Source organism: Oncorhynchus keta, chromosome 11, assembly GCF_023373465.1.
Source record: "Oncorhynchus keta strain PuntledgeMale-10-30-2019 chromosome 11, Oket_V2, whole genome shotgun sequence".
NCBI lineage: Eukaryota > Metazoa > Chordata > Actinopteri > Salmoniformes > Salmonidae > Oncorhynchus > Oncorhynchus keta.
Window position 1 is genome coordinate 29,256,020 of NC_068431.1, and position 15,397 is coordinate 29,271,416.

Consider the following 15,397-nt stretch of genomic DNA (forward strand, 5'->3'; position numbering starts at 1 on the left):
CTGTTGTTCTGGGATTGATTTGCACTTTTCGCACCAAAGTACGTTCATCTCTAGGAGACAGAACGCGTCTCTTTTCGGCTGCGTAATCCCATGGTGTTTATACTTGCGTACTATTGTTTGTACAGATGAACAGGCATTTGGACATTTCTCCCAAGGATGAACCAGACTTGTGGAGGTCTACATTTTTTTTCAGAGGGCTTGGCTGATTTCTTTTGATTTTCCCATGATGTCAAGCAGAGGCAACGTTTGAAGGTAGGCCTTGAAATACATCCACAGGTACACCTCCAATTGACTCAAATGATGACAAGTAGCCTATCAGAAGCTTCTAAAGACATGACATAATTTTCTGGAATTTTCCAAGCTGTTTAAAGGCAGTCAACTTAGTGTATGTAAACTTTTGACCCACTGGAATTGTGACAGTTAATTATAAGTGAAATAATCTGTCTGTAAACAATTGTTGGAAAAATGACTTGTGTCATGCACGAGGTAGCATGACCTAACCGACTTGCCAAACTATAGTTTGTTAACAATAAATTTGTGGAGTGGTTGAAAAAGGACTGTTAATGACTCCAACCTAAGTGTATGTAAACTTCCGACTTCAACTGTAAATATACTGTGTGTTGATTTGATTCTGTAGTGTTCAATGAATTGCAGAATAGTGCCATGGTTGATAGGCTAACGTTCAATATGGCGCTAAAGTGGCAGGTAGCCTAGCGGGTAAGTGTTGGGCCAGTAACCGAAAGGTCTCTGGTTCGAAGCCAGCAAGGTGGAAAAGTCTGCCTTTCTTCTGCCCTTGGGCAAGGCAGTTAATCCGAAACAGGCGCCAATGAAGTAGATTCAGGCAGCCCCCCACACCTCTCTGTTTCAGAGGTTGGGTTAAGTGCGGAAGACACATGTAGGTTAAATGCATTTCAGTTGTGCAACTGACTAGGTATTCCCTTTCCCTATGATTCAACTTGGCTTTTAAAGTTGGGGGTTAAATATTTTTTGGGGCAGCCGAATTATAATTTTCACTATTTTGTGGAAAAATTATCAGAATTGGGCTGCCTGTGTAAATGCAGACATAGGGGTCTAGGCCTTGCTCTTACACAGAAATAATAAAATGTAACATTGTGTACAATAAATTAATTGAAATGTGCCTTCATAGTATTGGATGTAAGAAAATGCATGACCAATCCCATGTCATTTGTGCTTCTTCAACACGTTTAATGTATTTAAGAGAAATCAATTATTTAAAAGGCACATGAGAATTGAATGTCACTTGTGTTGTTATTAGCATGTATCAGCATTGATACAATACTGAATACAAAGGGGGTTAATCATAAGGCTTACAGCAGCATAGCAGCTTATAGTTGTTTTACTGTAAAAACAATTGGTATACTACACAGTTCAGAATAAGTAACGTTTCAGATACATTCAGATATTAATGTAGTCCTATTCATGTTTGATAACCACGTCTAGTCCACTTTTGAGGTCTGAAAACATCAGGCTAACTTTAATTCTAGAGTGAACTCACTTTTATATATAATAAGTTTTAAAAAATTGCAAATTTACAGCGGCAGTAGAGTTGTAATTATCCCCATATAATTGCCTTGATGTGCTTGTAAGTATATTATATTGTACCAAATTTGAAAAGCTGGTGAATATTAAAGTGTTGTCAGTGTAGTACATTTTTACCACCATGTCTCCTAAGGAATCATGATTGAAGTAGAGGGGACAGTGTGACAAATAATTTTTACATTAGTCTATACACTGAATACAATTAGTTAACTATATGTACACCTTACATGTCATAGTAGCAAGCAGACCTGAGTTCAAATACATGTGTATTTAGTTATTCATTTAAATATTTTAAAGTATTTTCAAATAATGTGTCAAATTAACTACTTCTATTGTAAGTATTTTCAAAGAATTTCATATAAATAGCCTACTATGTGAAGATATTTTCAAAACATTATTTCAAATACTCCTAGGACATGGGTTCAAATGCATGTGAGTATTTAAATATTTGTACTTAAATACACTTGTCTGTGTATTTGAGTATTTGCAAATACATTTCCAATACTTCAGTGTATTTGCAAATACATTCCAATATTCTTTGAGAATACAAGTAGTTGAATATCTGAATACTTTGAAAAAAAACTTGAAATAACTGAAATTGTATATGAACCAAGGTCTGGTAGCAAGCACAGTAACATTTTAGTGAACATGTTTTTAAAAGGGAGTATTGCGCCCTGTTGACTAATGGTAAATATTCCATGGAGCCAAGAGATTTATGAAACTCAGAGAATCAATGTGGTACAGACATGGGGTCACATTGTCTTTTGCTCAGAGGGGATCACAGAGGATCTCCTTCACTACATCTGGGAGGAATAAAGGTTGAACAGTTCCATCCACTGGGGTGTATATAATCCTCCCCTTCTTTGTCATGTCTTAGCACTGACATTTTAAGTCGTTCACTGCACGTACCCATCCATTCCTTCTCCCTTAGTGGGATTCAGTTGTGTTCTAGTCAGGGGATAAATGTGGGGAATTCCACCTTGTAGGTTTGAGGTATGGCATACAATGAGCACTGAAAAGATATCTTACATTTTATCACAAAAAAACTATTCAGGAGAATATTCCACCACCTGCAAAATCTCTATTATGGCAGCAGTTCCAGTTTTGACAAAACCGATATGTGATTCTGATGCAGTCAGTAATAGATTACTTCAAGGTTCCTCAGTAGACAGAGTACTGGTTCTCCACTGCTCGTGTCCTTTGTGTGCCCTCACTCTCCTGCTGTTCATCAGCAGAGCCACCAGAGCGCGGCAGCAGGTACTCTGTGCTGCCACTGCGACTCAGTAATCCCCCACCACTACCATCCTCAAGTCTGGGGAAGGGAGGCGGGATGCGGGGCAGAGCAGGGGAGCTGGGGGGGAGAGTCCACAGATGCGCCATCCACCTGCAAAGCTTGGGGAAATAAGTGTGCCGATTGGTGGAGGCAGTTCCGACAGCCAGGCTCTCTGGTATGGGTGGACATCCGAGACGCTCTGAGCTCTGCAAAGAGAAACACAGCAGACAAGCGACATGTTTGAAACACACACACATTATGCACCATAGATCTAGCTTGAAACCAAATTCTATCTATTAACTTGAAATGGACAGAGTAGGAATCTTTTGAATTGCATTTATGTGCTCTATTCAATTTTTCAGGGTGTAAAGGAACAAAAGAACATGTTTAGGTAAAAAAAAAGACTGGTTTTAGAAATCCATTAGGAAGGATTTGAGGATATTTCAGTTGGAATCAAAACAGAGGAGACCAAATGGATTTAGCATGAGAAAGGCTGACACAAAGTGGTTACACACAGTGGAGTGAGACAAGTGGACACAATTGGACCAGCGGAGGGAAGAGGGAGCTTCAGTGTGAAGAACACATTCCACAGAGAATAACTATTTTGACTCCTGTCCCTTGTGGCCAACCTCAAAAAGACAGCCTGGAAGAGTGATCCTCAATTCCATATGGTTGCCTAGTCCAGTGGATCTCTCCTAAAAGGCTAATTTATTGGCTTGAAACTACTTAAAAAAAAAAAAAAATGTAAACAACTTTCCTGCTGGGTAAGATTTTTTAATCATCCGATGTAAAAGCTTGAGTGAACAAATTTAAGATGAGAGGTTATATATTGGTAAGCAGTTGAAGAATGCAGGGATTGTTTTTGGGCACTAGAAATGTTGGATAAGACGTCAAACACTCATTATGTTTTGTCACTAAAATAGAAATCATATTAATAGCCTATATTTGACACAAAAACATCTCAAGCAGTAGCCGTGTGTCACCTGGGTGGCTGCTGTAACTCTGGACGTAGCAGCGCAGCATGATGTCTGCAGCCCCGCGGGACTCCAGGGGGATGGGATGGCAGTGGAAGTGCTGCAGCATGTCCCCCATGCTCTGGAACCAAAGGTGGTGCACATGGCACTGGCCCTGAGAGTCCACAGACAGATGCAGGTGATGCTTGCAGGGAGGTAGAGTCATGGCATGATGTTTGGTCTTCCTACCATTCCCATTGTTTTGCATTCAATGCTGCTTAGTACGTGGACGGCAATCTTGTGTCGCGACCTGGGTAGCAGGGTAGGTCGATAGCGATGGGGACAAAGGGGTAGCAGGGTAGTTTGATAGAGATTGGGGGTAATACAGTTACATACCACAATATTATTTTGGACGATATTGGCCGGTCAGCCAGCTCAAGGAAGAGTGTTGGTGGTTCTAAGCTTCTTCCGTTTAAGATGATGGAGGCCACTGTGTTCTTGGGGAACTTCAATGCTGTAGAAATGTTTTGGTACCCTCAACACAATCCTGTCTCAGAGCTCTACGGACAATTCCTTCAACCTCATGGCTTGGTTTTTGCTCTGAAATGCACTGTCAACTGTGGGACAAGTTGGTGTGTGCATTTACAAATCATATCCAATCAATTGAATTTACCACAGGTGGACTCAAATAAAGTTATAGAAACATCTCAGGGATGATCAATGGAAACAGGATGCACCTGAGCTCAATTGAGACCTCATAGCAAAGGGTCTGAATCCTTATGTAAATGCAAAAATGTCTAAAAACCTGTTTTTTCTTTGTCATTATGGGGTACTATGTGTAGATTGATGAGGGAAAAAAACGAAAATAAATTTTAGAATAAGGCTGTAACGTAACAAAATGTGGAACAAGGGAAGGAATCTGAACACTTTCCAAATGCACTGTAGCTTATTCTACGTTTTCTTTTTGGCCTCCTGAGTGGGGCAGCGGATGAATCAGGACTACATATCCTGGTCCGATCCCAGGCTGTGTCGCAGCCGGCCGCGACCGGGAGACCCATGAGGCGGCGCACAATTGTCTCAGCGTCGTCTGGGTTAGTGGAGGGTTTGGCCGGCCGTGTTGTCCTTGTCTAATCGTGCTCTAGCGCCTCCTGTGGCGGGCCGGGCATAGTGCACACTGACACAACACCGTACACCTGGCGACTTTCCCTGACATTGGTGCGGCTGGCTTCCAGGTTAAGCAAGCATTGTGTCAAGAAGCAATGACGCTTGGTGGGGTTGTGTTTCGGAGGACACATGGCTCTAGACCTTCGCCTCTCCCGAGTCTGTACGGGAGTTGCAGAAATGAAACAAGACTTTAACTACCAATTGGATATCATGAAAAAGGGGTAAAAATGTTTTTTTTAAAGTACATCATTTTCTTTAGGAATGTAGTGAAGTAAAAGTAAATAGTAAAATAAAGTACAGATAGCCCCAAGAATGACCTAAGTAGTACTTTGAAGTATTTTTACTGAAGTACTTTGGGCTCCCGAGTGGCACAGCGGTCTAAGGCACTGCATCTCAGTGCAAGAGGTGTTTTTGGGGGTAGCTGTCCCTGGGTCGATTCCAGGCTGTATCACATCCGACCGTGATTTGGAGTCCCATTGGGCGGCATACAATTGGCCCAGCATTGTCTGGGTTTGGCCGGGGTAGGTCGTCATTGTAAATAAGAATTTGTTCTCAACTGACTTGCCTAGTCAAATAAAGGTTCAATAAAAAAAGTAACATTTTGCCCTTGTGACGCAAAGGGGAATCCTGTGAATGGGCTGCCAGCCAGATAAAAAGACTCGTCTGGGATCACGGTTTGCGTATGGGCATACCTTGGCTTTGCCCTGGAAGCTGAATGTAAGGACGTATTCTCCCAGCCGCGTTTCGCTCTGGCGAATCACAAAGAGGCCGTGGCTCCGGGCTCCGCCCACCAACACCAGCTGCGCAGCTTGCACTTGAGACAGTGTACCGTGGAACCATGGATAGCAGGTCAGAGAGGTGTCCGTCTCAGAGTGGGGCGATTCACCTACAGGTGAAAAGCACAACTTAAACACCTAGTCACTGTATGAGTTTAGCAAAAAAAGCAAAAAGCCATCCTTCCACATACAGAGATGGCCATTACCTGCTCCAGGCCTGTTGGACTCCAGTGACTGGAGGAAGCGTTCTAGAGGGATGTGGGTGGGATGCAAATGAAAGGCCAACAGGGTCTGACAGTGGGGCTCTGAGGGGCCAGCACAGTGCTGAGGGGTCTTGTGTATGTCTGTGTGGACAGAGAGAGCATGGAGTGAAAGTTACTCCATACAGTCAGATGTGGAGATCCCAGCTAGCACATTTGGTTCCTTGGAAGATGTGGAAATGTATGTTTTTGGTTTCCTATTGGTTCTGGGAATGACCGGTAATGTTTTTTTAACCTTCTGAGAATGGAAGTGAACATTTTGCCTGTTCTGGGAACGTTAATTTTTAGGTGGCAGGGAGGTTCTGAAAACTAGAGGTCTTCACGGAGCCACCTGTACCCGAATACCGAGACCTGAGCAGGTTGGGATCAAGAACTCTAAATAATGTCACGGGTCTGGGTCGAATATGACTGTCTCGGGTATATGTAATTTTAACTGACTTGTCCGGAAGGGCCCCTACAGATCCAAACGCAACTGCAAGAGTAGAGAGAGAAGGAGAGGGAGAGAAATGTTTTCAATTATGCTGCTGCTCATAACTTTCACAATAGTGGAGTGTGGCGTGTAGCTTGTTGTTGTTGGCCAATCATAAGTCATAAAATCAGGAATAGGCTACGGTCATAGAGCCTCTGTGTGGCAAAAGTTATGAGACATGTAATCAATGGAATATGAAATTAAAATGACAGAATTAAAAGTTAAAGGAGAAGGATAGGCTACCACAAACAAGAGCCAACCAGTAGGCTGCTAATTAATATTCTGAATGGAATTTTTTAATTGTAACTGTAGAATGAGTAAGTACATGCACTGTAGCTTCAATTAGCCTAGTTAGATAACGTTAGCTAGCTTCTCCTGGTTTGATGATAAATAACCTATCATAGCCATTAGTCTACTAGAGCGTGAGACCGCTTGGTTGATTGCTATCTCTCCCTATGTCACTCGCTCACAGTACGGCCCCTCCCCCGTCTGCTAGAGCGGTCTCTCTCTCTCTCTCTCTCTCTCTCTCTCTCTCTCTCTACAGAACGGGTCTGTACAGAACGGGTCTGTACAGAACGGGTCTAGTTGTCCTTGGGTCCATTCAAAATAGGTCTCTATATTAAAAAATATTTTTATGCATATCGGTCCGGGTGGGAAAGACCCAGGTCCATTTCGGGAAAAGAGTTCAAGGTTTTGGACCCGTGAAGAAGACTACTGTGAATGTTTTACTATGGTTCCCTGAATGTTTTCCTGATAGAGCGTTAATAAAACCTGAGAACATGTTTCAATAAAACCTTTAAAAACAGTGCTAGCTTTGGTTAACTGTTTTGACCTCCAAGCACAGATAGGACACGTATTTGCTTATGCATTATTCATGCCAACACATAGATTTTTTTATTGTGTCACAGTGTCAGTGAGAACCTATGATCTTCTGTTCTCTATCCAAGGAATTAGTCCACTGCTCCACCAGGATGGAGCTAACATGCCATGTTTTTATTTTTTTTAAGAGGTTCATTTTAGTCTATTCAAACAGACCCAATTTCAAAGGAAAAAAGCACTCATTAAGATCAGGTATGGCAATTAGTGGGCGCGGCCAACACACCTGAACACACTTAACAAGATCGAGGATAGAGAAAGTTTTGTTGATGATGAGAACGGAATGTAAACATTTATAAATAACATTCTTAGAACGTTCTCTGAATGTTAAAGTTCTTGTTTTTTTTATGGAACGTTTTCTTAACCTTCTTGGAACAATTGGAACAATTGGAGAACATGACTTTAAATAGAACCATGTGGAAACGTTATGCTGAAGTACAGAAGAACATTGTTTCCGTAACATCCTCTGAACAATTTGAGAACATTCCCAATGTCAAACCAGTTGGAGAAGGTTCCTAGAACATTACCAAAATTGAAATGAAATAAAACCATGTTTGAACTTTTAGGAAATGTTCTGTTAAAGTAATGAAATACCAAGGAAATGATGTTCCTTAAATGTGCTGAGAATGTTCCAAAGCCAAGCAACTATCCTGCATCATTCCCAGAAAGTTGTGGGAAGGTTGTATGAAAAATAACCATTGGACAACCACGATCTCACCAAGAAGAAACATATGGTTGTCAGAATGTTATGTGCTAGCTAAACAGCATGATCATTATAGAGGTGCACCTTGTGCTGGGGACAATAAAAGGAGACTGTAAAATGTGCAGTTGTATCACACAACACAGTGCCACAGACGTCTCAAGTTGAGGGACCGTGCAATTGGCATGCCGAATGCATATATATCCACCAGAGCTGTTGCCAGAGAATGGAATATACATTTTTCTACCATAAGCTGCCTCCAACCTCATTTTAGAGAATTTGGTAATACATCCAACCGGCATCACAACCACAGATGACGTGTAACCACGTCAGCCCAGGACCTCCACATCCGGCTTCTTCACCTGCGGGATCGTCGAGACCAGCTCTCCGGAAAGCAGATGAAATTGTGGGTTTGCACAACCAAAGATTGTCTGCAAAAACTGCCAGAAACCATCTCAGGGAAGCTCATCATCCTCACCAGGGTCTTGACCTGACTACAGTTCGGCGAAGTAAACGACTTCAGTGGGTAAATGCTCACCTTCGATGGCCACAGGCACGCTGGAGAATTCTGCTCTTCACGGATGAATCCCGGTTTCAACTGTAAAGGGCAGATGGCAGACCGCGTGTATAGTGTCATGGGGCGTGCTGTCAACACTGTGAACAGAGTGCCCCAATGGTAGTGGTGGGGTAATGGTATGGATAAGTATAAGCTACTGATACCATGACGAGATCCTGAGGCCCATTGTCATACCATTCATCCACCGCCATCACCTCATGTTTCAGCATGATAATGCACACAAGGATCTGTACACAATTCCTGATAGCTGAAAATGTTCCAGTTCTTCCATGGCCTGCATGCTCACCAAAAATTACACCATTGAGCATGTTCGAAATGCTCTGGATCGGTGTGTATGACAGCATGTTCAAGTTCCCGCCAATATTGGCCACTGACGTTGGGCCATTTGACTACGAGCCAGGCCTAAGTTCCAATTCATCCCATATGTTGGGGTTGAGGTCAGAGCTCTGTGCAGGCCAGTCAAGTTATTCCACACCAATTTCAACAAACTGTTTCTGTACGGACCTCGCTTTGTGCAGGGGGCATTGTTATGCTGAAACAGGAAAAGGCCGTCCCCAAACTGTTGCCACAAAGTTGAAAGTACAGAATCGTCTAGAGTGTCATTGTAAGATGTAGCGTTAAGATGGGGCCTAGCCGGAACCTGAAAAATAACCCCAGACAATCATTCCTCCTCCTCCAAACTTTACAGTTGGTACTATGCATTAGCGTTCTCCTGGCCAAACCCAAATTTGTCCGTAGGACGACCAGATGGTGAAATGTTTCCCCTGCTCCAGAGTCCAATGACGGCGAGCTTTAGACCACTCCAGCCGACGCTTGGCATTGCGCATGGTGATCTTAGGCTTGTGTGCGGCTGCTTGGCAATGGAAACCCATTTCATGAAGCTCCCGACAAACAGTTCCTGTGCTGACGTTTCTTCCAGAGGCAGTTTGGAACTCGGTAGTGAGTATTGCAACCGAGGACAGACGATTCTTACATGCTTCAGCACACAGTGGTCCTGTTCTGTGAGCTTGTGTGGCCTACCTCTTTGTGGCTGAGCCATTGTTGCTCTTAGATGTTTCCACTTCACAATAGCAGCACTTACAGTTGACCGGGCAGCTCAAGCAGGGCAGAAATTTGACAAACTGACTTGTTGGAAAGGTGGTATCTATGACGGTGCCACATTGAAAGTCACTGAGCTCTTCAGTAAGGGCATTCTTCTGCCAATGTTTATTTATGTAGATTGCATGGCCGTGTGCTCAATTTTATAAATCTGTCAGCAACAGGTGTGGCTGAAATAGCCAAATCCCCTCATTTGAAGGGGTGTCCAAATACTTTTGCATATATAGTGTACAGTTGAAGTTGGAAGTTTACATACACCTTAGCCAAAAACATTTAAACTCAGCTTTTCACAATTCCTGACATTTAATCCTGATAAGAATTCCCTGTCTTAAGTCAGTTAGGATCACCACTTTGTTTTAAGAATGTCAGAATAATAGTAGAGAGAATTATTTATTTCAGATTTTATTTCTTTCATCACATTCTCAGTGGGTCAGAAGTTTACATACACTCAATTAGTATTTGGTGGCATTGCCTTTAAATTGTTTAACTTGGGTCCAACGATATGGGTAGCCTTCCACAAGCTTCCCACAATAAGTTGGGTGAATTTTGGCCCAATCCTCCTGACAGAGGTTGTGTCAGGTTTGTGGGATCCTTGCTCGCACATGCTTTTTCAGTTCTGCCCACACATTTTCTATAGGATTGAGGTCAGGGCTTTGTGATGGCCACTCCAATACCTTGACTTTGTTGCCCTTAAGCCATCTTGCCACAACTTTGGAAGTATGCTTGGGGTCATTGTCCATTTGCGACCAAGCTTTAACTTCCTGACGGATGTCTTGATATTGCTTCAATATATCCATGTAATTGTCCTTCCTCATGATGCAATCTATTTTGTGAAGTGCACCGACTTAACAGACTTGCCAAAACTATAGTTTGTTAACAAGAAATTTGTGGAGTGGTTGAAAAACGAGTTTTAATAATTCCAACCTAAGTGTATGTAAACTGACAACTTCAACTGTATATGTGACCAATCAACTCTCTATTCCCAGTCATGTGAAATCCATAGATTAGGGCCTAATGAATTCATTAAATGAACTGTATGTAGTGGAAAATACATTGATGTATAAGGTTTCATATTCGTAGCCTGTTTTAGCCTACTGACATAAGATATATTGAACAAATATGGTCTGCGGTTTTCACTGTTTGGTTCATTATGCCAATCTGCAGCATAGAGCATTTGGTACTACTTGAATGTTATGTCATAACGCCTACATACACGTGTGATATAATGTCCTGACATTACAAGTAAAGCTTACCCAGAGGACAAAGGTGTTGTCCGTGTCTGGCATTTCCAGGGGCATGGTGTTCCACACCTCCACAACATCTGTCAGAGGAACTCACTTTGGGCTTGGATGACTGGGCCAGAGAGAGGACAGAGGTGCACCAGAGATACCGCAAACAACACTGACAAAAGATATCTAATTTTCAGTGTCAGATTGTATCAGGTCAGCAATACAGGAGCCCAATGTAATCCTATAGCGTTGACTACATTTAAAAAATACATTATTTTTTTCTACCAAATCCATGTAAAACACAGGAAGTGACCACGAGACCCACCTTGGGCGGCACATAGAACTCCAGGAGGAAGCCCCCCTCCTCCTCCTGAGCAGCAGACGACACTTCTGCCACTGAGTGCTGCAGCCCATTCTATGCGAGTCGCCTCCACCATATAGCGCAGGGCCCCTTCCCTCTGCACCTCGGCTAGAGGTGGATAGAGAAGGTCAGAAGAGATGAGGGAGCTGAGTTGTATTTGAGGCTACCCTCATTATTTCATAGTGGATACTCTGGTGTGCCGTTATGGAAACAACTCCAGTTTACATCCCTTCCTACCTGATTTGATGGCCTATCCTAAAAACATGACAGGGAGTTCATGTCACATGTGGGAGACTAACATGATACTCTTTAATGCCCTAAAAGAGACTAATTGCAATCAATACAAGACGTTGTACAGGTCCGATATCACTTTCAACGAATAGGCTTTTGTTCAATTTTAAAGTCTGACATTTTGGGAGAAGCAAATTGCAAGTACACCTTATCTGGTTCCTCCAATGAGCATTTATCTTTGAACAGAGAAAAAACAAAATGATAGGAAAGGCGATAGGAGGTCCAAGTAGGAGGGAGGCCAAAGCAGGACTACTGCTTAACCCTGCTGTTATACTAGCATTTGAGAACGGACTTTCTCCAGAAAGAAAATTACCTCTTTGCTATTTCGCATTGTATTCGATGGAAGTCCAAGTCTGAAATTGTATGCATGCTGTGTTCCCTTGTCTGCAGCCTAGCAGATAAGGTTCCAAAATGTGACAGGGCTCAGAAGATTATTCCTGAGGTTTCTCTCAGGCACAATGGCAGACGGTTATCACCTAGCACTGAATAGCCCTCCTTTGAAATAGGGGCTTAGAAGGAGAGAAAGACAGATATCACCTTATCTTAAAACGATACATAAATATTAAAGAAGAGGTCCAATTGATGTTATCAGTGCCGGGGCTAGACGATCAGCCTGGGTAGCTGATCGCCTCACAGTGAATCAATGTCACTAATGATTGCACTTTCACGCCCAGCATAGGGAGATTTCAACCTAATTATCTTATAATGACTGTGCCTGTCATGACAAGTTTGTCATTCTTTTTGTGAAAATAGTGACAAATGCAAGTGAAGGGCCCTATAATTCCCCACTGTTACTTCCATCCTTGCACAAAACGACAGCTACCACTGGGTGTCTGTTAGCAGTTTTATTGTCCTCCTGGCAGAGGTACAGTAATTCACAGGCTTTGTGTGGTGTCACTGCAGTATGAGTCTGGAGATTTCTGTTTTTCAAGGACAAAGGATGCTTTTGAATAGGAGGTAGAGCTGCAGTCTGACATATTTTATGTAATTTAAATGTATGATTTAAAATCACATTTACCGTTTTTGATTGGGTTCATTCCCCCAACACATAGCCCAGTGGCTGATTGGACACTGCTTCAGTAGCTACATCTCTTCATTAAGTGAAACTTGAAAACATCTGTAGAGACAGCTGGATGTGTGTGTGTGTGTGTGTGCGCGCCATATTGTTACAGCAAACATCTGTCATTATGAGCCTGAGGTATGAGTTGGGTTTTATCTGCTTCTATGCAGTGGTGGAAAAAGTACCCAATTGTCATAGAGTAAGATCAAAGGAATTAAGGATGACCAGGGATGTTCTCTTGAGAAGTGGGTGAATGGGACCATTTTCTTGTCCTGCTTAACATTCAAAGTGTAACGAGTACTTTTGGATGTCCGGGAAAATGCATGGAGTAAAAAGAGCATTATTTTCTTTAGGAATGTAGTGAAGTAAAAGTTTAAAAATAAATAGTAAAGTACAGATATTTTTAAAAACTACTTAAGAAGCACTAAGTTATTTTTACTTAAGTACTTTACACCCCTGCTTCTATGCTGGTTTCTACAGTGCATTTAGAAAGTATTTAGACCCCTTCACTTTTCCACATTGCAGCCTTATTCTAAAATTGATTAAATAGATGAGGGGCAAAAAACTACACACAATGACCCACAATGACCCACAATGACAGAGCAAAAACGCAGGTTTAAAAAAAAGTTTTACAGAAACTGAAATATCACATTTACATAAGTATTCAGACCCTTTACTCAGTACTTTTTTGTAACACCTATGGCAGCGATTACAGCCTCAAATCTTTTTGGGTATGACGCTACAAGCTTGGCACACCTGTACTTGGGGAGTTTCTCCCATTTTTCTCTGCAGATCTTCTCAAGCTCTGTCAGGTTGGATGGGGAGCGTCGCTGCACAGCTATTTACAGGTCTCTCCAGAGATGTTGAATTGGGTTCAAGTCCGTTCTCTGGCTGGGCCGCTCAAGGACATTCAGAGACATGTCCCGAAGAGTTGAAAGTGTTCTTTATTGTCATAGTGGGGTCAGTATGGCTTGGGTTTGGGATTTTTCCTTGGATTGAGCAGGCTCCTTGGCATTCACTGAAGAGGATTGGAGCAGATCGTGGAGGTATGGTGGTCTTTCTTGAATGGCTTAGGCATATCACATTGATAGAGTGCTGTGGCTCTGCTCGATATGAGCTTAGCCTGGGACTTCTTCTGCAAACAGGCTGCCAAGTCATGTAGGGTGTATGTCTGGTCCGTGCCAGTCCTGAGGATGCCGCGGTCAAAACAGTACCCAATGAATTCATCCTGGTAGCTCTGTGGCATCTCGCTCAAGAGCTGGTTGATGTGGGATCCACATCTGCGCTTGTAGCCGTTCTGCCCATCAAAAGGTCCTAAGCATTCCTACCAGTGAATGGATAGACATGGCAAAGGTGTCGAAGGCTTCTGCATCTCCAAACCTGACGGCGGGGGGAGTTCAGGATGGTGGCTAGCTCACACTGGACGAGTTGGTGGGGCTGACCGTACTTGTTCTGCGGGGCTTGTAAGGCCTCTGGTCAAGCATATAGGCCTTAGCAAGCTGGACTGCACTCTGTAGTTTCAGGTGGGCCAGGTGCACTTGACACTTACACTGCTCGTTGAGGTGTCTGACTGCTCATCGGGTTGTCTAGGGCCATCTGCTGGAGCATGGTGCGGGGCTGCGGGTGCTGGAGCAGGGTCTCGGGTGCTGGAGCAGGGGGCGGGGCCGCGGGTGCTGGAGCAGGGTGCGGGGCCGCGGGTGCTGGAGCAGGGTGCGGGGCCGCGGGTGCTGGAGCAGGGTGCGGGGCCGCGGGTGCTGGAGCAGGGTGCGCTGCCGCGGGTGCTGGAGCAGGGTGCGGGGCCGCGGGTGCTGGAGCAGGGTGCGGGGCCGCGGGTGCTGGAGCAGGGTGCGGGGCTGCGGGTGCTGGAGCAGGGGGCGGAACCACACAAGTGGATCGAGGTAACCAGGACTGGCACTCGTTATCTGATCACATGAGGCTACTGAGGGGAGGAAAGCTCATATTAAATGGTTGGAATGGAGTAAATGGAATGGCATCAAACACATGGAAACCATGTGTTTGATGTATTTTATACCATTCCACTGATTCTGCTCCAGCCAATACCACGAGCCCGTCCTCCCCAGTTAAGGTGCCATCAAACTCCTGTGTATCTGATATATTTTGCACACACAATCATTTACAATCGATAAAAAAATCTATAAAAATAAGTGGCAACAGGGAGTAGGCATGCTGCTGGCTTGACTCTGGAAAAAAAGCATCTTGCCTCCGACTGGCAGCTGTAGTGTTGCCGGTTGGGAGTAGGGTGGGTGAACGGCGAGCGGGCGGGCTGTATGAGGAAAACGGCTTGTGAATGGCAGGAGCATGGCCAGCCGCTTGAAATGAGGCCAATGGGCAAAAAATATGTTACACGCCGCTAGATCACTCTGGAGGGATGCTGGCCTCCTGAGAGCTCATCACAAACTGGGTACATGTACAGCCATCACTTACAGAAGGAGGTCCTAACTACAATATGAGTGAAAATTGGAATTGGGACCTAGGAAAGAGGCAACATGCATAAGGAAATAAATATATACATATATAACGGTTTCTACCTTTTCAGAATTTTAAAAAGCACAAACACTCCAGCGATAAAGTCCAAAGCAGATTCTCTTACCAGGTGTTATTATTTCCGCCCCAGAATTCAAAGATCCCAGCAACCATTGGTGCACATTCCAGACACTGTCTCTGACCTGAGTTCAGTTGGCATGTTACAAATAAAGATACCACACAGGTTACTGAATATGTACTCATAG

At 43.6% G+C, this 15,397-nt stretch overlaps 1 protein-coding gene across 1 annotated transcript; it reads right to left on the minus strand.

The window, feature by feature from the left end:
- Positions 1-1,180: 1,180 nt before the first annotated feature.
- On the minus strand, positions 1,181-13,893 carry LOC118390685 (SH2B adapter protein 2-like). Its single transcript, XM_052457518.1, has 7 exons — positions 13,731-13,893; positions 11,400-11,404; positions 11,261-11,350; positions 10,960-11,059; positions 5,933-6,070; positions 5,643-5,836; positions 1,181-3,039 (listed from the first exon to the last, which is right to left on the minus strand). Exons 1-7 carry the CDS (start codon positions 13,891-13,893, stop codon positions 2,722-2,724), a joined length of 1,008 nt encoding a protein of 335 aa, XP_052313478.1. The 3' UTR covers positions 1,181-2,721.
- Between the last annotated feature and the right edge of the window lie 1,504 nt (positions 13,894-15,397).